The sequence below is a fragment of the Stegostoma tigrinum genome, chromosome 17 (assembly GCF_030684315.1).
Source record: "Stegostoma tigrinum isolate sSteTig4 chromosome 17, sSteTig4.hap1, whole genome shotgun sequence".
NCBI lineage: Eukaryota > Metazoa > Chordata > Chondrichthyes > Orectolobiformes > Stegostomatidae > Stegostoma > Stegostoma tigrinum.
This window is the reverse complement of record NC_081370.1, coordinates 11,524,869-11,549,023: the sequence shown is the minus strand read 5'-3', so window position 1 is coordinate 11,549,023 and position 24,155 is coordinate 11,524,869. Positions and strand designations below refer to the sequence as shown.

The 24,155-nt window shown below is 43.6% G+C and overlaps 1 protein-coding gene across 3 annotated transcripts in view; it reads right to left on the bottom strand.

Moving 5' to 3' along the window:
- The window catches only part of tmem276b (transmembrane protein 276b), a 32,613-nt gene extending 8,780 nt beyond the window's left edge, over positions 1–23,833 (bottom strand). Inside the window, exons 1-2 of one of the 3 annotated variants that reach the window (XM_059651938.1) lie at positions 22,912–23,831; positions 9,800–9,913 (exon numbers count right to left, since the gene is read on the bottom strand). In XM_059651938.1, coding sequence (XP_059507921.1) covers positions 9,800–9,913; positions 22,912–23,272 — 475 coding nt within the window. In that variant the 5' untranslated portion in view covers positions 23,273–23,831. Of the gene's footprint in view, positions 1–9,799; positions 9,914–22,911 lie in introns of all 3 variants that reach the window. The other 2 variants (XM_059651940.1, XM_059651939.1) reach the window with 2 other exon arrangements.
- Positions 23,834–24,155: the final 322 nt, after the last annotated feature.

Sequence of the window (24,155 nt, the reverse complement as noted above, 5' to 3'; positions counted from 1 at the left end):
GCTGCAGTTTGTAAAAACAAGTAACTGACACTCATTGGAAGCACTGTTTACACAGCTACAGGCTCAAGCTTTGGTTGAAGTTTAGTTTGCAGACGAGGTAGACCCAAGGGCTGTGTACAAATAGAGATTTAGCCAGCAACAAGTAGCTGATTGGTCTGTGAATTAGTGACCAGTTATTGAAGACAAAAGCCTTGGGGCCGTCATCAACACAGCAAGAAACCATCCGTTCTCTGTAGATAAAGAAACACTTTCAATCTGAAGAAATCTGTTTTTTTGTTCCTTCAGTAGTAAGCTATGACTTCTATTGAAGGAGTCACCTTTTTAACTGTGAACCAGTTACTCTGCTCTTCCTGCAACCAAGTGAAAACACCCAGGGAAAGGAAGACCAAGATAGTGTCTGATCAGCACAGAGCTAAGAATCTACAGATAACTAAGGTACTATCACAGCGCTTGGATTTAGACCGAGCGTAAGAAAGGCCAGGTATGCTCAGGGTAGGGAAACACTGAATTCACACAATATTCAATTGTGATTAAAGCAGCTTGAGCATGAGGAGAGAATGACGAATAAAGGTTGAATTCCAATGAGAAGGAAAAGACAAAAAGAAGCAAAAGACAATGTAGAGTGTAAATGAGAACACTAGAGTTACAGTTGTTAAGGGAAACAGGAGAAAAGGAATCAGAATATCAGCTTAAAATGATACAATTGAAACAAAGAGCAAAGAACAAACAAAATTACAGCGCAGGAACAGGCCCTATGGCTATCCAAGCCTGCGCCGATCCAGATCCTCTATCTAAACCTGTCACATGTTTTCCAAGGATCTGTATCCCTCTGCCCCCTGCCCATTCATGTATCTGTCTGGATACATCTTAAATGACGCTATCGTGCCCGCCTCTACCACCTCCACTGGCAATGTGTTCCAGGCACCCATCACCCTCTGTGTAAAGAACTTTCCACACATATCTCCCTTAAACTTTTCCACTTGCACCTTGAAATCGTGACCCCAAGTAATTGAGTCCCCCACTCTAGGGAAAAGTTTCTTGCTATCCACCCTGTCAATACCTTTCATGATTTTGTAGACCTCAATCAGATTCCCTCCTTAACCTCTGTCTTTCTAATGTAATTAATTTCGGGACATTGGATGCCTTCAAGGCAGAGATCGACGAATTTTTGATCCTCAAAAGGAATCAAGGGCTACGGGGAGAGTGCAGGGAAGTGGTGTTGAAATGCCCATCAGCCATGATTTAAATGGCGGAGTGGACTTGATGGGCCGAATGGCCTTACTTCCACTCCTATGTCTTATGGTCTTATGGTCTTATAATCCTAATCTACTCAACATCTCTTCATAGCTAGCACCCTCCATTCCAGGCAACATCCCGGTGAATGTCCTCTGCACCCTCTCCAAAGCATCCACATCCTTTAGGTAATTTGACAACCAGTACTGTACGCAGTATTCCAAATATGGTCGAACCAAAGTCCGATACAACTGTAACATGACCTTCTTGTACTCAATGCCCCGTTCGATAAATGAAAGCATGCTGTATGCCTTCTTGACCGCTCTATTGACCTGCGTTGCCACCTTCAGGGTACAATGGACCCGAACACCCAGATCTCTCTGTGCATCAATTTTCCCCAGGGCTTTTCCATTCACTCTTGAATTGGATCTTCCAAAATACATCACCTCACATTTGCTTGGATTGAGCTCCATCTGCCATTTCTCCACCCAACTCTCCAATCTATCTATTTTCTACTGCATTCTCTGACAATCTCTCCACTATCTGCTACTCCATCAATCTTAGTGTCATCTGCAAACTTGCTAATCAGACCATCCATACCTTCCTCCAGATCATTTATGTATATCACAAACAACAGTGGTCCCAACACGGATCCCTGTGAAACACCACTGGTCACAGTTCTCCATTTTGAGAAACTCCCTTCTACTACAACTCTCTGTCTCCTCTTGCCCAGCCAGTTCTCTATCCATCTAGCCAGTACACCCTGGAGCCCATGCGACTTCACTTTCTCCATCAGCCTACCATGGGGAACTTTATCAAACCCATTACTGAAGTCTACATATATGACATCTACAGCCCTTCCCTCATCTATCAACTTTGTCACTTCCTCAAAGAATTCTATCAAGTTGGTAAGACGTGACCTTTCCTGCACAAAACTATGCTGCCTATCACTAATCAGTCCATTTTCTTCCAAATGTAAATAGCTCCTATCTCTCGATATCTTCTCCAGCAGCTTCCCCACCACTGACGTCATGCTCACCGGTCTATAATTACCTGGATTATCCTTGCTACCCTTCTTAAACAAGGGGACAACATTAGCAATTCTCCAGTTGTCCGGGACCTCACCCGCGCTCAAGGATGCTGCAGAGATATCTGTTAAGGCCCCAGCTATTTCGTCTTTTGTTTCCCTCAGTAACTTGGCATAGATCTCACCCAGGCCTGGGGACTTGTCTATCCTAATGCCTTTAGAATATCTAACATTTCCCTCCTCCTTATGCCAACTTGACCTAAAGTAATTAAACATCTATCCCTAACCTCAACATCTGTCATGTCCCTCTCCTCAGTGAATACCGACGCAAAGTACTGATCAAGAATTTCAGAGATAATAGGAACTGCAGATGCTGGAAAATCCGAGATAACAAAGTGTGGAGCTGGATGAACACAGCAGGCCAAGCAGCATCTTAGGAGCACAAAAGCTGACATTTCTGGCCTAGACCCTTCATAAGAGAAGGAGGAGGGGACAGGGTTCTGAAACAAATAGGGAGGGGGGGAGGCAGATTGAAGATGGATAGGGGAGGAGATAGGTGGAGAGGAGACAGACAAGTTAAAGGGGCAGGGATGGAGCCAGTAGAGGTGAGTGTAGGCGGGCAAGTAGGGAGGTGATAGGTCGGTCCGGGGATGACAGACTGGTCAAGGGTGCGGAATGAGGTTAGTAGGTAGGGAATGGAGATGCGGCTTGAGGTGGGAGAAGGGGATAGGTGAGAAGAAGCCATCAGCTTTTGTGCTCCTAAGATGCTGCTTGGCCTGCTGTGTTCATCCAGGTCCACACTTTGTAATCATTAAGAATCTCACTCATTTTCTCTGACTCCTTGCATAACTTCTCTCCTTTGTCCTTGAGTAGGCCAACCCTTTCTCTAGTTACTATTTTGCTCAGTTGCTGCTGCAGCCATTGTTAGGGAGAATCTGAGACATAATTTGAAGTCCAGTCATGAAGTGCTTACGTTTACACAGGACCTACTAAATTTTAAGGAAAAGGTTGTAGAGGAATTCTTATGTCATTTGAGAAAAAAGCTAGGCAAGTGATTTGAGCAAAAGAGAACTGGATATTGCAGCGTAAGTTAACAGGAGATTTCTGCTTTGCTGTCAGTGGATATTGCTTTGAAGAAAACTGTACCAGCTGAGGTGTTGGGCAAAGATTCTAAATTTAAGGAAATAGCTGTGGCAAAACTACACTGAATTCAAGAGTTAAAATCGTTTTGGCAGATGGATATGAGCATTAGGAGCTGAAACCATGTATAAAGTTCTTAGTGAGATTATTTGCCTGGAGGATTTTAAATATTATTTTGAAGACCAATGGTTTGCAATTGCTAGGCAGGTAACAATAATGGTTGATGATTATAAGTTAATCCATAAAATGAAACCTACTTTCCTCAGAAATTTGAGAGGGATTGAAAATGGGAGGGTGCAAATAAGGCATGTGGTCATGTTAAGGAATGAATAGCTGGGAATGCTTCAGGGTGTCCTCTCAAATTGGAAGGGGTGGAGGTGAAACTTGGAAGCCTAGGTTCCACAGTAGCAAGGTTTGCTCAGAATGCTGGAAGTTGAAAGAAAAATCCTTGGGACTTATTGGAGTTTGTGAGAATGAGTCGGAAAAGGAAACACAAAAGGAATAAACCCCCATCCCCCACCTCATACATGGATCAGATTGTCAGTTTAACTGTAACTAAGATTCCAGAGGTAGACACTGTCATGAGTGCAGAAGTGCATGGGATAGGTGAGAGATATGAAGGGTTTTTGTCAAAAAGAAAAATAGTTCCTTTCACTTCAAGGGAGAATTTAATCCATAACTGTACTACTGGATATTGGCTATTCAAACCCTCTGAATGCTTTCCATTCAGAGGATTCAATGAAAGCCAATGTGTAGGTAAATTTGATAGTTAAAGAGTATATTCCAGTTTCATTACACCAAGTCCAACTGGACTGAGAATTATCATGTGGTTTAGCAGTTGTTGGGATAGTTAAAAAATGACTTGTGGATGGAATTGATTTGGTAGGATTGAAAACTATATCTTCACCTTTAATTACGGAATATCAAGTTTAGGCTAAAGAAAAAGAAAGTTGCAGGAATGGGTTCCAAAACATTTTTTCGATAATGTATAGTGACCAGAGCATCATACATACAAAATACATCACCAGAGGTCATAGCAATACCACAAACAGCTGAAACATTATCCAAGAATGAGGATAGTTCAAAAGAGGTGTGAGACACGTCTTCATTAATTGAGACTCAAGAAGCAGATCCAAAGTTAATTAAGAGAGTGCAGGCAGCTCACATTGACATTGAGGCTGAAGGAGTTTCAGAATGTTGTAACATTATGAACATGATTCTGATGAAGAAGTAAAGACAGCCAAGATGTCATCAAAGTGTAGTGCAGATTTGTAAAACATCAGTTGATAGGAAAACCTCAGAAGTCTTCAGGTAAGGTGTCATCAGGAAAGGAAGTAGATACAAAAACTATAGTAGTAATACAAAGAGAACATGTTTCCTTGGAATGTACTAAGACGGACAGGATAGTCATGAAAATGATTTGCCAAGGGAGAATCAGACTGGGAAGTTCTGGATATTTTGTCTTAAAATTGGAGGTTTTCCTTATGGTTCAAATCAAGTTGGTAAACCAATAAAAATACAGAGAGACACTGGGATAAGTCAGTCTCTGATGCTGGCTAATATAGCGCTTGTCTTCCTGAGAGACTGATGAGAAATAAAATATTAATTGGAGCTATACACTAATCCCATTATCGAGTTGGATTAAAGAGTGCCTTAGAAACTCATGAAATGAGCAGGGGCAGCAGAGTGGCTCGGTGGTTAGCATTGCAGCCTCATAGTGCCAGTGACCTGGTTTTGATTCCGCCCTCAGGTGACTGTCTGTGGGAGTTCGCACATCCTCCCCATGTCTGTGGGGGTTTCCTCCGGCTGCTCCAGTTTCCTCCCATAGTCCAAAACTGTGCAGATTAGGTGGGACTGGCCATGCTAAGTTGCCCACAGTGCTCAGGAATGTGCGTCTGGGTGGATTAGCCATAGGAATTGCAAGGTTATGGGGTAAAATGGTCATGGTGAGTCTGGGTAGGATACTCTTCTGAGGGTCAGTGTGGACTCAATGAGCCAACTGGCCTGCTTCCATACTGTAGGGATTATGTGAATCTATAAAATCCCTATAGACAGAAATAACTTTCCCTTGGGAAATTATCTGGCTGGTTCAAAAATGTTGGCTTCACCAAGGGTCACAGAACAACCAGTGGAGGTAACAGAAACTGAAATGCTCAGAAGGAATATCCTGGATTATTTCCTGACTGTGATGTGATTAGACCTGAGGCCCACTGAACTACACAGGAAGAAAAAAAAGAGTCTATGAAAAAAGGAGATGATTTGTAAAGTCAGTTATTGGATACAAACTTTCAAAATTTTTTAATTAAAAAGGGTGAAGTTGGAAAAAATGAGGCTGACATATTTCATCCATATCCATTAACAGAAATGCAACAAACAGATTTGAAATTGAATGAGTTATATGAAACAGCTTACTCAGAAACTGAATCAAAAAGGATACCTGTGTATTATTACTTGAAAATCAAATTCTTAATGAAGAAATGGAGACCACCTCAAACACCAGCCGGTGAGGAAAGGGCTATGGTCCATCAGCTGGTAGTCCTATCTGAGTACCGGAACAACATTTGATGAATGACTCTCAAAATTCGAATGGCGCATCACTTAGGAATTAGGAAAACACAGTCTAAAATATGAAAGCACTTTTACTGGCCATGAGTACACAAAAATGCCAGAAATGCCATAACATGTCAGGTAATGAGGAAACCGCAACAATCAATTAGATCTGCACTTTTAATTCCAATACCACCTTTCGAAGAACCATTTAGCAAAGTCATACACAGATTGTGTATGACCTCCACCAGGTCATTCGCCAATTATGGATGTTTCAACAAGCTATTCTGTAGCAATGCCTTCAGAAAAAATGACTACAAAAGTTCAATGTTTTATATGTATATCCAAAAAGATAAAATTTGCACCTTAATCTGAAAGCATTTTAGACAGCCAAGGAAACAATGTCTTGTTTACAAATTAAACAACTCACACTTTTTGTGTTTCATCCATAATCAAAGTTTGGAGACTATGATTCGGTCTTATTGCTAAGAGTGTCCTAACGATAAAGATAAGGGAATTCCTTTGTTACTATTTGCACTAGGGATGATCTGAATGAGTCCATAGCATTCACTTCTTTTGAACTACTATACAGAGGTCATGTAAGAGGACTATTTAATTAAAGTTAATAAGTCAAATCTCAGAAATAAAATTTCTAACCTTCGTCTCACATTTCAGAGAGAAAATGATCAATATATGTAAGTTAGCTCAAAGACATTTGAAAGAAGCTGAACAAACAATGAAAATTAGAGGACACAGAAAGGCCAAAGTTTGAAATGTTGCTGCAGGAGGCAAGGGATTAGTGTTATTACTGCCTCTGGGGAACCATTAAAAGCAAGATTCACTGAGCCTTATCAAATGAAGAAGAGATTCAATGATGTGAATGATGTAGTGAGTACCCCAGGCAGAAGAAAAGTCAGTGGGTATGTCATATTAACATGATGAAAAGATTATATAAGGATGATGGCTTGGAGAAAGGTGTAGTGAAGGAAGTAGGGAGAGAAATAGAAATATTAGTGCAATACGAGATTGGTCCAAAATGGAGAATTCAGAAATTAACTTTCCAACAAACTAATTGGAATACACTGAGGTACTTAAAGGATTAAAAAGTCTTATATTCCAAAAAATTATCAAGGTGACCTATGAAGACTATTACAGAATTATTTGTGAGAATAGGCCTGGGAAACTGGTTTGGCTGGTCACGATATTGGTGTAGAAATACATTTCCTATAAAGCAACACCTATACTGACTCAATCTAGAGTGATTAGCTCAGGTGAGGAAAAAGATTGAGTTTATGATGAACAATGACATTATTGAACAGAGCCAAAGTAACTTGATACCATCAATTGTGGTAGTGCCAAGACAGGGTGGATCACAAAGATTCTGCATGATTATTGTCAATGTGGTAACAAGAGTCGACTCAAATCCTACGCAACGACTGGATGATGTGTCGAACAAATTGGACATGCCTGGTTTGTCACAAAAATTGACTTGCTAAATGGATATTGGTAACAGAGAAAGCTACAGAAATCTTGGCTTTTGAAACACCAGATAGAGTTAATCAATACGAAGTCATGCTGTTTATAATGTAAAATGCATCTGCAATGTTTCAATGGTTAAGATATAATCAAAGGACTTAGCAATTGTAAAATAAAACAAAGAATTGCGATGCTGGAAATCTGAAATGCAACAAAAATTGTTGGAGAAACTCAGCAGATCTGGCAGCATCTGTGGAGAGAAAGCAGAGTTAACTTTTTTATGATCCAGTCACCCTTCTTCAGACTTAGCAATTGTTCTGTTTACATTGACTATTTGGTTGTTTTTAGTCAAACCTGGCGAGAATGTTGACACCATTTGACTGAACTGTTTGATCGACTTTGGAAAGCTAATTTGCTGTGAATTCAGCAAAGAGTGAACTTGACAATTCCAAGATAGCTTATCTGGGCCCTGCAATGGATAAGGCCAAGTAGCACTTAGATAAACAAAATTAGAGGCTATTTTGGACATCCCATGCCTAATCGAAATTTTACACCATGTAAAGCACCCTGTGGGTTCTTTCATGTTTGTTCTGCATTTTAGCACTGTCATTGTATCGTTAACAAACTTTGCAAAAGGCAAAACATTTGAATATACATAAGAGTGTCAAACTGCCTTGGAAAAATCAGAAGCTGTACTAAAGACAGCCCAATGCTAAATTATACAAAGCCAGTTAATTAGCTTATGATGCCAGTGATGTCAGTGTGTGGGGTCTGTTTTACTGTAATATGACGAGATGAGAATTGAATGATTTGTCAGTCATTTTTCTGCAGAAGCTGACCGCAAATCAACTAAAGTATTCAATTGTCGAGAAAGAGATATTGAGTCTTGTGATAGCTCAACATCATTTTGAAACATATATTACCAATAATATGGACAAAACTGTTATTTATACAGAGCATAATCCTTTGAATTACTTAGAAAGATGTTGGGACAAGAACTTACGATTAATTCGATGGAGCTTAATTCTCAACTGTATAATTTGAAAATCGTTCATGTTTCTGGAAAAGAAAATGTCATTGCGGAGGCTTTATTGAGAGTGCATATGTGAGAGACATTGTGTAGTGAATCAATGATTGCTATATGATTTAGTGTACAATTAATATTGACATGTAACCGGGGTTAGTAATATGTAGAATTAGCAATAACCTTTGATGAATAACAAAAATACCTATTTAAAATTTATTTTCATTTTTTTCTTTGGGGTGGTGCGACCAACCTGTAGGATTTATAAATTATATATATTAATATTATTTATTTTAAGTTTGGGTTTCCCATTTTTTAAAGATGGTATGTTATGGATTTTCTGTGCATCTGAAATTAACAATTAATTTCCAAATATTTCTGCAGCATGGAGATTTCTTTCAAGCCTGGCCCTCAGAGTAAATGGGTTTTGTGTATTATAATTGGGGACATTTGTTTAGTTTAGTTTGGGGTAAATAATGGGACCTGATGGTTGGTTATAGATTTCTGGAGCTTGTTTTTCTGAGCCGTAAGGGAAACATGAATAGCTTAGAGAAGGTGACTTCTGGTAATCAGTTTTTACTTTGAGTAATCCTGTGAAGTAAAACATGTGCTCTTAAGAAACGAAGGATATATAGTAAATTAAATTATTTTAGATTGGGGGATTAGTGTTAATCCCAGACCCGGAGTGTTGGGATAAAACCCTGAAGTGGTTACTTAAAACCAAGTACATTTAAGCTCAGGTGTATATAACTCTAGGAAGAAGCTATCTGTAGTTCCAGTCTAAATGGCAAAGGTGTGTGTGACTTTTAGAAACCAGAACATTGGTGTATAGATGTATGAGTGCTTTTTTTGGGCACTGTATAAAAGCTGGTTTGTTTATTTTCAATTTTAAAAGCAGTGTTTTGGGATATAAATGGGTAATACTTTTACTGTGTGTTTAAAAATTTTTGAATTTGTGTGAAAAGTGGATGGCTTGTTTTTTCCAATCTTAGCTTTCTTGTTAATAAAAAAATATTTTCTTGTTAGAGCAAAATCTGCAGCATTTTGACTTTATGTTTCAACAAGAGACCATTATGTTAAAACTCTACAAATCCAAATATGAAGAATCATACCAGGTTCCTGTGGGTTCTGATTTGTCCACTAATAGCATTGGCTGAGAGCATCACAGTCTATTATTATTATTATCTGCTTTATTATTCTGAAACGCATCTAGAGTACTCTGAACCTCAGCCTGCAGTATGCTCTATTACTGCGAACCTCAGCCTGCAGTACTCTCTATTACTCTGAACCTCAGCTTGCAGTACACTCTATTACTCTAAACGGTGGTCCTGATCCTTTTTCCTTGTACTTACGTAAAGCATGCCATTCGTCCTGCCGAATGGTCATGGTTAAATTGACCGGAAGGTTTCGTGGGACTGTTGAGGAGGAGTAGTGATATTTCACAGGGATACATCGTTGTACAACGCCTGTAACACAAACATACAATTTCAGAGCCTCTGCTGGTCTACACTGTGTAACTAACTTAACATGCCCACTCACTGCAAGTTTTACTGGCATTTTAACCCTCTGTTCGTAGGCCATTGATTCTGTCTGCCCAGAAAATTGTATAAGCAATTCTACCATCAAATAGCCACAGTGCGGACACATCAATTCTGTATCTCTTCAAGAAAGTCTTGTTACTTTCTTGCAGTACCCAAACAACTGTCGCATGTAAGACAAAGTAACATCTTAGAGCAACAGCCAGCTTTCGTTTCTGCTTTCCAATACAGTAAAACAATGATCTATTGCAGCATTCTAGTCTGGCAGTTTGCATGTGTAGTTCTGCTTTCAGTAAACTCTTTTCTGCTTCCATCCTCTTGTCCCTGGGTATTTTCCAGTCACGCCTTACCCTAGATCTCCACCAGCTGTCAGTGGCCTTTCCTCCCTGTCGCGTCTAGTTTCATTCAGGCTTCACTGTTGACAGGCCCAGGGTGAGCCAGTGTTGATGGTTTTACATCCAACACCACAAGGTGAGCCCATTCAAATTGCAATCATCGCACTTCCAATTCTCTAGACTTAAACCACAGCCACTAACAACACATTCTATCAGGAAGCTCACTGCACAGACAGTGAAAATGAGTAACAAGTCCACTCATTCCTAATTGTTAGACTGCCATTCAGTCTGCCATACTCTATTATTCTGAACCTCAGTCTGCAGTACTGTATATTACAGTGAAACTTAGAAAACTCTCAATGCTCCTTGATCCGGCAATGCCTGGGGCTCACTGTTTCAATATTTATGTAATCCGAAGGTATTGCAACTCCCTTTGCTTCAGAGGTCTGAGTGTTGAATGATTACATGAGAAGCAGCTGGGACTGAATCAAGGTCAAGGTGTAGCATGGATTAGATACAGCTATCAAACTTCCTGCACCCTCGCTCTCCCAGCAGCTTCCATGAACATAAAACCTCTCTCAGTTCTTCTCCAATCAAGCTTCCATCACTAGACACTCCACAGGATACGTATAAGGTGGAGGTCAGGCCACACTGAGCAAACAAACACTCCATTAAAAAGTAAAAAATAAACAGAGAAAATCCACTTTTAGACTAAACACATTCATCAGGCCCAGGGCAGTGCTGAGAGTAATACTCTCTCCACTCTTTTAATCTGAAAGTAAAAACTACGTCTGCTCTTTAAACTGAAATTAAAGCTTCCTCTAATCTTTTAAACTTAAAAAAAACTCCTTCAATTCTTTTAAACTGATAGCAAAGCTTCCACTACACTATCCACATCAAACATCAACGGAACAGGGACAAGATGGGGTTAGATACAGAGTAAAGCCCCCTCTACTTTTAAACCCAAAGTAAAGCACCCTCAACTCTTTAAACTGGAGGCAAATCTCCCGCTACACTGTTGCCATCAAACACTCCTAGGACAAGTACAGCAAGCAGCTAGATGCAGATTTAAGCTCCCTCAAGTTTTGAAAATTGAGAATGAAAATTCCTCTACAGTTTTGAACTGAAAATAAAGCTACCTTGATACTGTCCGAATCAAAGTCTCCCTGGATAGAGACAAGACAGGGTTAATTCCTGTGCAAAGTTGGGTGGGAAGGTGAACTGTGATGAGGGTGCAGAGATCCTTCCGCATGATCAGGACAGGTTGGGTAAGTGGGCAAATCAATGGCAGATTCAGTATAATTTGGGTAAATTTGAGCTCATTCAGTTTGGAAGCAAAAACAAGAAGGCAGATTACTACCTGAATGGCTGTAAATTTGGAGAGAAGAGTGGGCAGTGGGACCTGAGTGTCCTCGTACACCAGTCGCTGAGGGTGAGCATGCAGGTACAGCAGACGGTAAAGAAGGCAAATGGTATGTTGGCCTTCATTGTGAGAGGTTTTGAGTACAGGAGCAGGATTGTGTTCTTGCAGTTATACAGGGCCTTGGTGAGACCACACTCGGAATATTGTGTGCTGTTTTGGTCTCCTTTTCCAAGGAAGGAATCTCTTGCTCTCAAGGGAGTACAATGAAGTTTCACCAGGCTGTATCTGGAGATTGCGGGACTGACATCGGAAGAGAGATTATCTAGATTAAGATTGTTTTCACTGGAGTTCAGGCGAATGAGGGGAGACTTCATGGAAGCTTACAAAATTCTAACAGAACTGGACAGGGTAGATGCAGGGGGTATGTTCCCCAACGTGGGTGTATCCAGAACCAGGGGTCAGACTCTGAGGATTCGGGGTAGACAATTTAGGATGGAGTTGAGAAGACATTTCTTCACCCAGAGAGTGGTGAGCCTGTGGAATTCATTACCACAGAAAGTAGGTAATGCCAAAACACTGAATGTATTTAAGAGACGACTAAGTATAGCACTTGGGTCAAATGGGAGCAAAAGTTATGGGGAGAAAGCAGCATTAGGCTATCTAGTTGGACGATCAGCCATGATCGTGATGAATGGCGGAGCAGGCTCAAAGAGCCGAATGGCCTCCTCTTGCTCCTACCTTCCATGTTTCTATGTTTCAAATATCCCTCTACTCTTTAAAATGAAAAGAAAGTTCGTTTTTCACTCTCCCAGTCAAAGACTCCCAGGGCAGGTAGGTGGCACAGTGGTTTGCATTGCTGCCTCACAGTGCCAGGGACCTGGGTTCAATTCCAGTCTTGGGTGACTGTCTGCGTGGAGTTTCACATTCTCCCTGTGTCTGCATGGGTTTTCTCAGGGTATTCTGGTTTCCTCCCACAGTCTAATGATGTATAAATTAGGTGGATTAGCCATGGGAATCACATTCACCTAAATGGTAATATCCCGGGGAGTGCTGCTGAACAATGACACCTTGGTTCACAGATCCTTGAAAGTGGAGTCACACATAGATAAGATAGTGAAGAAGGCATTTGGTACACTTTCCTTTTTGGTCAGTGTACTGAGTATAGGAGTTGGGAGTCATGTTGCAACTGTACAGGTCATTGGTTAAGCCACTTTTGGAATACTGTGAGAATTCTGGTCTCCCTGCAATAGGAAGAATGTTGCGAAACTTGAACGGGTTCAGAAAAGATAAACAAGGAATTTGGCAGAATTAGGTTAGATTCCCTACAGTGTGGAAACAGGCCCTTCAGCCCAACAAGTCCACAACACCCCTTGATATATCCCACTCAGATCTATCCCCCTATAACCCACATACCCCTGAATACTACAGGCAATTTAGCATGGCCAATCCACCTAGCCTGCACATTTTTGGACTGTGGGAGGCAACCAGAGCACCTGGAGGAAACCCACGCAGACACTGTGCTGCCCTGGGGGGAATTGGAGGATTTGATAGAGGGAGAGGCTGAATAGGCTGGGACAGTTTTTCCTGGAGCATTGTATGCTGAGCACTGACCTCATTGACATTTATAAAATCATGAGGGGCATGGATAGGGTAAATAAAGAAGGTCTTTTCCCCAGGGTGGGGGAGTCCAAAACTAGAGGCCATTGGTTTAAGGTGAGAGGGGAAAGATTTTAAAGGGGCCTAAGGAGAAACACTTTCACGCAGAGGATGGTGCATGTATGGAATGAACTGCCAGAGGAAGTGGTGGAGGCTGGTATGATTACAACTTTTAAAAAGCATCTGGATGGGTTTATGAATAGTAAAGGTTTAGTGGGATATGGGCCAAATGCTGGCGACTGGGACTCGATTTATCCAGGATATCTGGACAGCACGGATGAGTTGGAATAAAGGGTCTGCTTTCGTGCTGTACATCTCTATTTCTAGGTAGGGTGAGAAGGGATGTGGTTCTGGGAGGGATGCTCTTCAGAGGGTTGCTGTAGACCCAATGGGCCAAATGGCCTCTGTCCGGACAGTAGGGATTTGATGATTCCACATATAACATGCGGTTAGATACAGAGCAAAGTTTCCTCTACATGTCCAATTGAACATTCACAAGGCAGGTACAGCATGGGTTTAGATATACAGTTAAGCTCCGCTACCTGTCCACCAAGTTAGGTACAGCATTTAGTAAGACACAGAGTAAAGATCCTCCTCCTCCACTATTTTAAACTGATTGTAAAGCACCCTGTACTATGTTAAACTGAACATAAAGCTCTCTCTGCTCTTTGAAAATGCAAGTAAAGTCTCCATTACACAGCTACTATCAAACACTCACAGAACAGGACAAGCACAGCATTAGATATAGAGTAGAGCTGCCTCTACTCTTTTAAATTGATTGCAAAGCCATCTTATTGTTTTAAACAAAAAGTAAAGTTGACATTTCTTACCTCAACTTCTCTGCCCCCTCACCTGTTCAAAACTATCTTCCTCTGAGCTGACTGCACCCCATGCTCTCAGTTCCAATCCTGACTTTGTAATTAAGCCTGTCGACAAGGGTGGTGCTGCGGCTGTCTGGTGGACTGGCTTCTAGGTTGCACAGGCTGAGGGCCAGCTCTCAGACATCTCCTCGTTATCTCCCCTTGGACCATGACCCCATCATGGGATACTAGACCACTGTGTCCACAATGGTGAATAATCTCATTTCATCTGGTGAGCTCCCCTCCACTGCTTCAAGCTCATAGTCCCACAAACTGGCACAGCTCGCTTCTACATTCTTCCCAAAATTCAGAAACAGGTTTGCCTGGATAGCTCCATTTTGCCTCCCTGCTCCTGCCCCACGGAACAGATCTCTTCCTACCTCAACTTGAATTTTTTTTCACTCCTTAGCAATTAGAACCGTAACAGGGGTCATGAGAAAGGACTTGGAAAAAGGATTAAGGAGAATCTCAAGATATTTTATAAATACCTTAAAGAGAGGAGGTTAACCAGGGAAACAGTAAGGCCCATCATGGACCAAGGGGGAACTGGTGTGTGACTTCACAGGATATTGGAAAGGTGTTAAATAAATACTTCTGTTCGGTCTTCACTCTGGAATTGGAGAATGTAGATATGGAATTCAGGAAATGGGAGTGAGAGGAACTTGCACAGTTTGACATAGGAAATGGGGAGATATTGGAGGCTCCATTGAGCTTAAAAACAGACAAAACCTCTGGCCCGGATGAACAGCATCACAGGCTGCTGTGGGAGGAGAGATGGGAAATTGCAGGGGGTCTGACACAGATGTTTAATTCCTCTGTGGCCACAGGGGAAAGTGTCAGGGGACTGGAGGACAGTTAATGTATTCCTAGTTTCTTTAAGGGGGGTTGGAAGGGAGCCTTGCATTAATGGTAGGGAAACTATTGGAGAAAATTCTGAAGGAACAAATTAATATCCACTTGAAAAGGCATGGGGTAGTTAGGGGTAGCATGGCTTTGTCAAATGCGAGTCCTGCTTAACAAATTTGTTAGAATTATTTTGAAAATGTGATTGAGTCTGTGGATAAGCTAAATTCAGTTGATGTAATTCATATAGATTTTAGCAAAACTTTAGACACAATTCCACATGGAAGACTGATTGAAAAAGTTAAAGCATATGGAATTGAGGAAAACTTCGCAACATGGATCAGAAACTGACTTAGTAATAGAACACAAAGGGTGATGGTGGAAGCTATGTTTGGTTTTGCTCAATGAGCTGGATCATTAGTTTGCAGACATTTCACTACCCTGCCGGGTAACATCATCAGTGCAGCCTCCGATGAAGCGTTATTGTATTTTCCTGCTAGTTATTTAAACCCTGGGGTCTGCTGGACTTGATTACCTCATTTCTGGATTTCCTTCACAGTGGTGTATATACAGGGTATAATTCTATGTGTTTATTGATGGCCTTCTTGGTGGAGAACCAAGCCTCTAGAAATTCCCGTGCTTATCTCTGTTTAGCTTCTCCGAAGATCCTGATGTTGTCCCAGTTGAACAGCTGGCTCTTCTTGTCTCTATGTATGGAGACGAGTGAGTATTGGTTGTGTCATTTTGTTTTAGCTGCATGCAGGGACTGTGACAAACATTACATTGCCAGACAGGAAGTAAACTGGCTACAAGAATATATGAACACCACCTAAAAAGACATGGCCAATACTCACTCGTGTCCATATGTACAGACAAGGAGAACCACCAGTTCAATTGGGACGTCAGGATCCTAGGACGAGCTAACCACTGAGCCACCATGGATAGCAGGGTGATTGAGTGGTTAGAGCTGCTGCCTCACACCGCCAGGGACCTGGGTTCAATTCCCCCTTGGGTGACTGTCTGTGTGGAGTTTGCATGTTTTCCCCAGGTCTGTGTGAGTTTCCTTCAGGTATTCCGGTTTCCTCCCAAGTCCAAAGATGTGCGGGTTAGGTGGATAGGCCATGCTAAATTGCTTGCAGTGTTTAGGGATATGTAGCTTAGGTGGGTTATAGGGAGATGGGTGTGGGTGGGATGCTCCAAAGGCCAGTGTGGACTTGTGAGGCCAAAGGGCCTGTTTCCACACTGTAAGGATTCTATGATTTAAACAGAGATAAGCATGGGAATTTCTTGAAGCCTGGTTCTCCACCAAGAAGGCCATCAACAAATACATAGAATTAAATTCTATATATACACCACCGTGAAGAAAAACCAGAAATGAGGTCATTAACTTCAATGGACCCCAGAGTTTAAATAGCAAGTGGAAAAATACAACCGCACTTTATCGGAGGCTGCACTGATGATGTTACCCAGCAGGGTAATGAAACGTCTGTGAGCTAATGAACCACCTCGTTGAGTGAACGAACCACAGCATCCACAACCCAAGCCACAAATCTACTCAAAAATATTAGGTAGTGATAGAAGGCTGTTTGAGTGACTGGAGACCGGATCAGGACTGGGACCCTTATTGTTTCGTATACAAAAAGTGATATAGATGAAAATGTTGGGGTAATGTTAAGCAAATTTGCAGATGATACCAACATTGGTAGAGTAGTTAATAGTGAAGAAGATGTTACAGGAAGATATAGATGGATTGGTCAGATGGGTAGACCAGTGGCAGATGGTGTTTAACCCTGATAAGTACAAGGTGATGCACTTTGGAAACAGAAACATGATGAGGGAGTATTTAATGAATGGCAGGGCACTGCAAAGCTTAGAGGAACAAAGGGATCTTGGAGTAATTATTCACAGAGCCCTGAAGTTGGCAGAACACATGAATAGGATAGTTAAGGTGGCATATGGGACACTTGGTTTCATCAGTCATGGTATAGAGTATAAGAGCTAGAAGGTAATATTGGAGTTATACAGAACGTTGTTCAGGCTGTAACTGGAATACTGTGTGTGGTCTGGTCACCTCACTACAGGAAGGATGTGATAGCAGTAGAGGGGATAGAGGAGGTTCAACAGGATGTTTCTTAGGATGGAGAAATTGAGCGACAAGGAGACTAGATAGGCTTGATTGTTTTCTTTGGAGCAGAGAAGACTGAGGGGGAACAGTCTTGAGGTCTATTAGATCATGAGAGGTATGAACAGGGTGAATAGAGAGCAGCTGTTCTCTTTAATTGAGGGGTCAATCATGAAATGGCATAGTTATAGGTGTAAGGGGCAGGAGATTCAGAGGGACTTTGGAAAAAAACACTTTCACTCAGCAGGTGGTGAGAATCTGGAATGCACTGCCTGGGAAGTTAGTGGAGGCTGGAAACTTTACAAACTTTAAAAAGATATTTGGATGAGTACTTCAAATATCATAACATTCAAGGATATGGGACAAGTGCAAGAAATTGGGATTAGCACACTTTTAGTGGCAGTAATGTTGGTGCAAACTCAATGAACTCAATGAAATCTATGAACCTTGTCCCTCCTTACATGCATCCATGATTACATCAGTTTCCTATTCATGGACACCAGCCACCTCCTTTTCAGCAAGGATATGCAACACCTCTACATGTCAATCCCCCCAAGGATGGTTTCTGGGCTTTCTGCTTCTTCCTGGAAGAAAGGCATGAACTGTCCCCATCTGCTATCACCCTCCCCTGCCTGTCTGAGCTTGTCATCTCTTTGAAGAATTTCTTGTTTAATTCCTCCCACTTTCTTCAGATCAAAGATGTGGCCAAGGGAAACTGCTTGGGCATCAATGATGCCTATCTCTTTGTGGGGTACATGGAATGTTCCTCTTTCTCTGGCACGTTTATGACATCATTGGTGCTACCTCCCACTCTTGATCAGAATTGGGAAAATTCGGCAATTTCACTTGCAATTTCCACCCCACTCTCACCTTCACCTGATCCACCTGACTCCTCACTTCTGTTCCTTTACACCTCTTATTCCATTTCTGGGTATAGGTTGGCTACCAATCCCACTACGAACCAACTGACTTTCACAGTTACTGCAACTATACACCCTAACACCCTGCTTCTTATATAAAGATGTATTCCGTTCTTCCAATTTTCCTGCTTCTGTTACATTTGATCTGATGATGCCATCTTCTGCAGGAGAGGTGGTGGGGGGGTGAGGGGTGGGGGGAGATGCTCAGAAATGTTCACCTTCTTCCTCAACTGAGGATTCCCAGTCTTGCGGTTGACAAGGCATTCAGCTGTTTCTTATTAATTTTGCCCTTCATCCCTCACCTAGGGTGCCCTGGTCTTCATTTTCCACATCCCCACCAAGGCTCAGCAGCCAAAGTCATCACTTCTGCTACCTCCAACTGGATGCCATAGAGACCACATGTGGCCTTCCCAGTGCCCTATATAAATGGAGCATAACCTCCATTTGTATTCAATTCCCCTTATAATAAACCATCACCATCAATTTGCTTTCCTGATTACTTGCCGTATCAGCCCCAGATCTTATTCTTATATATCTTATAATCGTTCTGCTCTTTTAATCCTCAATTCTATATCTGTTAAAATCACTAACAATGTTTACTTAAACCTACTTGCAGGTCTGAATATACTACAATCATCCAAACCTGATTCACTTTTTCTGCAGCTATAACACTGTTCTTTTATCCCTATGTACTTTGTATTGTATGATCTGTCTGTACTGCACACAAACCAAACTTTTAACTGTACCTAGCTACATGTGACAATGATAAATCAAATCAAATCAAATCAAACCACACAGTAGGATGTCCAGATCTCTCTGCATCTCTGAGCTCACCATTTAGATAACATGCTTCTATTTTATTGTTCCTGCCAAAATGGACAATTTCACGTTTTCCCATTGTACTCCATTTGACAGATCTTTGACCACTCACTCAGCCAATCTAGATCCCTTTACAGGTTCTTCTTGTCCTTTTCTACCTATCTTTGTGTCAAGCGAATTTATTGACCATGTCTTTGACCCCTTCAACCAAAATCATTTGTTTAAATTGTAAGAGGTCAGGCCCCAGCACTGACCCTTGTGGGACATCATTTGTGACATCCTGCCAGCCTGAAAAGACCCATTCATTCCTACTCTCTGCTTCCTGCTAGCAATTCCATCTTCAATCCATGACATTATGCTACTCCCTACACCATGAGCTTTCAATTTCCACAATAACATTTGGTGTAGCACCTTAAAATATGCCTTCTAGAAATCTAAATACAAAACATCTGCTGGTTTCCCTTTGTCCACAGCTCAAGTTGCTTCTTCAAAGAACTCCAAAAAGTTAGTTCAATGTGATTTCCCTTTGACAAAACCAGGTTGGCTTTGCCCAATTATCTCGAACTTGTCTCTGTTATACATCTTTCATAGTAACTCGTAAAATTTTCACAGTGGCAAATGTTGAGCTGATTGCCCTCTAGTTTCCTGCTTTCTGCCTCCCTCCCTTTGTGGAAAAGGAGGATTAAATTTACTATTTTACAATCTAAAGGAGCACTTCTTGAATCTAATTTCAGCACGGTGGCTCAGTGGTTAACACTGCAGCCTCACAGTGCCAGGGACCCGGGCTCAATTCCAGCCTCAGGTAACTGTCTGTGTGGAGTTTGCACATTCTCCCTGTGTTTGCGTGGGTTTCTTCGGGGTGCTCCGGTTTCCTCCCACAGTCCAAAAATGTGCAGTCTAGGTGGATCGGCCATGCTAAGTTGCCCATAGTGTTCAGGGGTGTGTGGGTTATGGGGGGATGGGTCTGGGTGGGATGGTCCAAGGGACAGTGTGGACTTGTTGAGCCGAAGGACCTGTTTCCACACTGTAGGGAACCTAATCTAATCTAATTAGCTTTTGAACACTAAATCCATGGAATCAACATTCTCACTAGTTACTTGTTTTAAGACTGTAGGATGAAATCCATTAGGGCTGGGGGTGTGTCTACTCATAGGTCCAACAACTTAGAGCTACTTCCCTGGATATTGGAATTTTCTTGAGTTCCTCCCTCCTGATTTACAGCTATTTCCAGGGTGCTACTTGCAGCATTTCTAACGAAGACAAACACAAAATTCGTTGAACACCTGCCCTCTGCACATATGCTTCCCCCTATGTTAATATGACAATAGTTGTGTAATCTTAACCTGTGTATGACGCATACATAGACAGAAGCAGGAAGGCATGGGTGCACGTGCACAGACGTAGAACAACACTTCTCCATACGAAGCCATGTACATGCATAGAGCTGGATCAAATGGAGAATGACTGGTATGGCCAGCAGTGGTGTATTTTCTGTGGAATTTATTGAGAAAATAATTAATATTTAAAGTGGAAATCAAGTTGTTTGATTGTGCAACCCTCCCAACTCAGGACCTTGGTGAGAAACCTTCCATTAAAAGTAAGATTTACAGTTCACTATTACAATTCTTCAATGAGTAGAAAGCAGGACTCTTTCCAATGCACATCCCTCACCTTCCTGGACCTCTCAGTCTCCATCTCGGGCAACCAGCTTGTAACTGATGTCCATTTCTAGCCCACCGACTCCCACAGCTACCTAGAATACACCTCCTCCCACCCACCCTCCTGCAAAAATTCCATCCCCTATTCCCAATTCCTCCGCCTCCGCCGCATCTGCTCCCACGATAAGACATTCCACTCCCGCACATCCCAGATGTCCAAGTTCTTTAAGGACCGCAACTTCCCCCCCACGGTGATTGAGAACGCCCTTGACCGCGTCTCCCGCATTTCCCGCGACACATCCCTCACACCCCGCCCCCGCCACAACCGCCCCAAGAGGATCCCCCTCGTTCTCACACACCACCCTACCAACCTCCGGATACAACGCATTATCCTCCGACACTTCCGCCATTTACAATCCGACCCCACCACCCAAGACATTTTTCCATCCCCACCCCTGTCTGCTTTCCGGAGAGACCACTCTCTCCGTGACTCCCTTGTTCGCTCCACACTGCCCTCCAACCCCACCACACCCGGCACCTTCCCCTGCAACCGCAGGAAATGCTACACTTGTCCCCACACCTCCTCCCTCACCCCCATCCCAGGCCCCAAGATGACATTCCACATTAAGCAGAGGTTCACCTGCACATCTGCCAATGTGGTATACTGCATCCACTGTACCCGGTGCGGCTTTCTCTACATTGGGGAAACCAAGCGGAGGCTTGGGGACCGCTTTGCAGAACACCTCCGCTCAGTTCGCAACAAACAACTGCACCTCCCAGTCGCGAACCATTTCCACTCCCCCTCCCATTCTCTTGATGACATGTCCATCATGGGCCTCCTGCACTGCCACAATGATGCCACCCGAAGGTTGCAGGAACAGCAACTCATATTCCGCCTGGGAACCCTGCAGCCATATGGTATCAATGTGGACTTCACCAGTTTCAAAATCTCCCCTTCCCCTACTGCATCCCTAAACCAGCCCAGTTCGTCCCCTCCCCCCACTGCACCACACAACCAGCCCAGCTCTTCCCCCCCACCCACTGCATCCCAAAACCAGTCCAACCTATCTCTGCCTCCCTAACCGGTTCTTCCTCTCACCCATCCCTTCCTCCCACCCCAAGCCGCACCCCAGCTACCTACTAACCTCATCCCACCTCCTTGACCTGTCCGTCTTCCCTGGACTGACCTATCCCCTCCCTACCTCCCCACCTACACCCTCTCCACCTATCTTCTTTACTCTCCATCTTTGGTCCGCCTCCCCCTCTCTCCCTATTTATTCCAGTTCCCTCCCCCCATCCCCCTCTCTGATGAAGGGTCTAGGCCCGAAACGTCAGCTTTTGTGCTCCTGAGATGCTGCTTGGCCTGCTGTGTTCATCCAGCCTCACATTTTATTATCTTGGAATCTCCAGCATCTGCAGTTCCCATTATCTCTTTCCAATGCAGACTGGTTAGAAAGCTCTTCTAACTTTAGCCTGCATTGTGAGTCAAATTATTTTCTGGTAAACAAGGCTAGACTGGAAGGAGAGAGGGCATTATTTACTGCATGACTGCCACCTACCCCTGCTTCCGGTCCCCACACCTATCTAGCCACAGTCGAAGACCCTTTGATTGATTGATATTCGCTGAATGTTTTGAAGTCGAGCAGCCTGTGGGTGTCTCATCTCCCTCACTCCCCGCATATTAATCTATTATTTACTGCGTCCACGATGCCTGCTTTCTCCATTAATCTGACTGATAACAGCCTCACAGTTTTTTTAAATTTCACGGCATGCTCTAACACCGATTAAAGCGCAGATTCGTACGTCACAATCCCAGGAGCTACAGTTCTCTCGTTCAGAACATTCTCTAACATCTAATATAACAATGTTCAGCACCTTGGACAGCGCCATCCCTTGGATCCACAATCCTGCCTTTCAGCAAATGCCTACACCAGAACAGCAGCCTGCCAAATACAAACACGAATTCACCCCACCGAACCCAGTTCCCCGTGAATACACACCCCACTTAACTTGCAGCTCCAGCTGACAACACTCCAAGAGCAGACCCCAAATTTCATTGTCTCCAACAACCTGATGTCAAGCTCACATTTACAGGATCAGAACCCTAACCCAACCCCTGAATCACAGCCCTGAACTATTCCTAACCTGTTTGTACAAAACAGCATTTCAACCCAAGACACTTCTCCACGCCCCCACCCCAAAAAGACATTTGTCTCTCTTGAAGCTCTAAGTCTCTCAATTTCTGAGCTGTCTGGCAATACCATCCCGTCTCTCTGGGAGACTCTCACCCAGTCTCACTCCACCTTACCCCCACCCTCAGGGAGACCCTCGGCTAGCACCGGTGACTCACCTTTGAAGATGAGCTCCTCGGTGTCCTGGTCGAAACCCTGGCGATGACACTTTCTCCAGAGGCCCAGGATGGTGGAGTTGAACTGGCGGCTGCAGTGAGAGTCGAGCGGGGCTGAAGCGAGGAAGTAGCTGCGGGCCCTGGCCAGCAGCTGCCGGGGAGCCTGGCGGAGGGGTAGGTTCTGGCTCGGTATATAGATGAAGCCGGGATCATTCCTCTTGTTCGCGTAGTTCTTGCAGCGGTCCCGGTGCCGCCGGGCATCGGTCTCGTACCAGTAATCGGTGCAGATAGCCATGGCGAGCAGGCCGAGAGCACAGAGAGCCAGCAACAGGCCGGTAACGGTCAGTACCTTCATCGCCGCCATTTCACACCGAGACAGAGAGAGGGAATGTGGGAGAGGAGAGAGAGGGAGCTGCAGGGAGAAAGAATGTCTGCAAAAGACAGAGAGAATGTGGGAGGGAGTGAGAGAGGGGGAGTGTGGGAGAGGGAGAGAGAGAGAGAGAGCGCGCGCGCGCGCGCGCGCGCTACGGGGAGCGAGAATGTGTGTGTTTGTGTGTGTGTGTGAGAGTGAGAGAGAGAGGGGGGGAATGTGGGAAGGAGAGGATGAGAATGTGGGAGGGAGGGTGGAAGAGGGAGAGGGCTAGGGAGAGAGGGAGAGCACAGAGGGAGAGTGAGAAGAGAGAGAACGCGCTAGGGAGACAATGTGGGAGAGGGAGGGACGGAGGGGTGTGGGATGGTAGGAGAGAGAAAGGGTGGCGGGGGGGCGGAATGTGGGAGAGAGAGAGAGGGGGGGAATGTGGGAAGGAGAGGATGAGAATTTGGGAGGGAGGGTGGAAGAGGGAGAGGGCTAGGGAGAGCACAGAGGGGGAGTGAGAGAAGAGAGAGAACGCGCTAGGGAGACAATGTGGGAGGGGGAGGGACGGTGAGAAAGGGGAAATGTGGGAGTGACGGAGGGGGGTGGGATGGTAGGAGAGAGAAAGGGTGGCGGGAGGGGGGCGGAATGTGGGAGGGAGAGAGAGAGAGAGAGAGAGATATTGGGAACTGCAGATGCTGGAGAATCCGAGATAACAAAGTGTGGAGCTGGATGAACACAGCAGGCCAAGCAGCATCTCAGGAGCACAAAAGCTGACGTTTTGGGCCTAGACCCTTCATCAGAAAAGGTCTTCTCTGATGAAGGGTCTAGGCCCGAAACGTCAGCTTTTATGCTCTAAGCTGCTGCTTGGCCTGCTGTGTTCATCCAGCTCCAC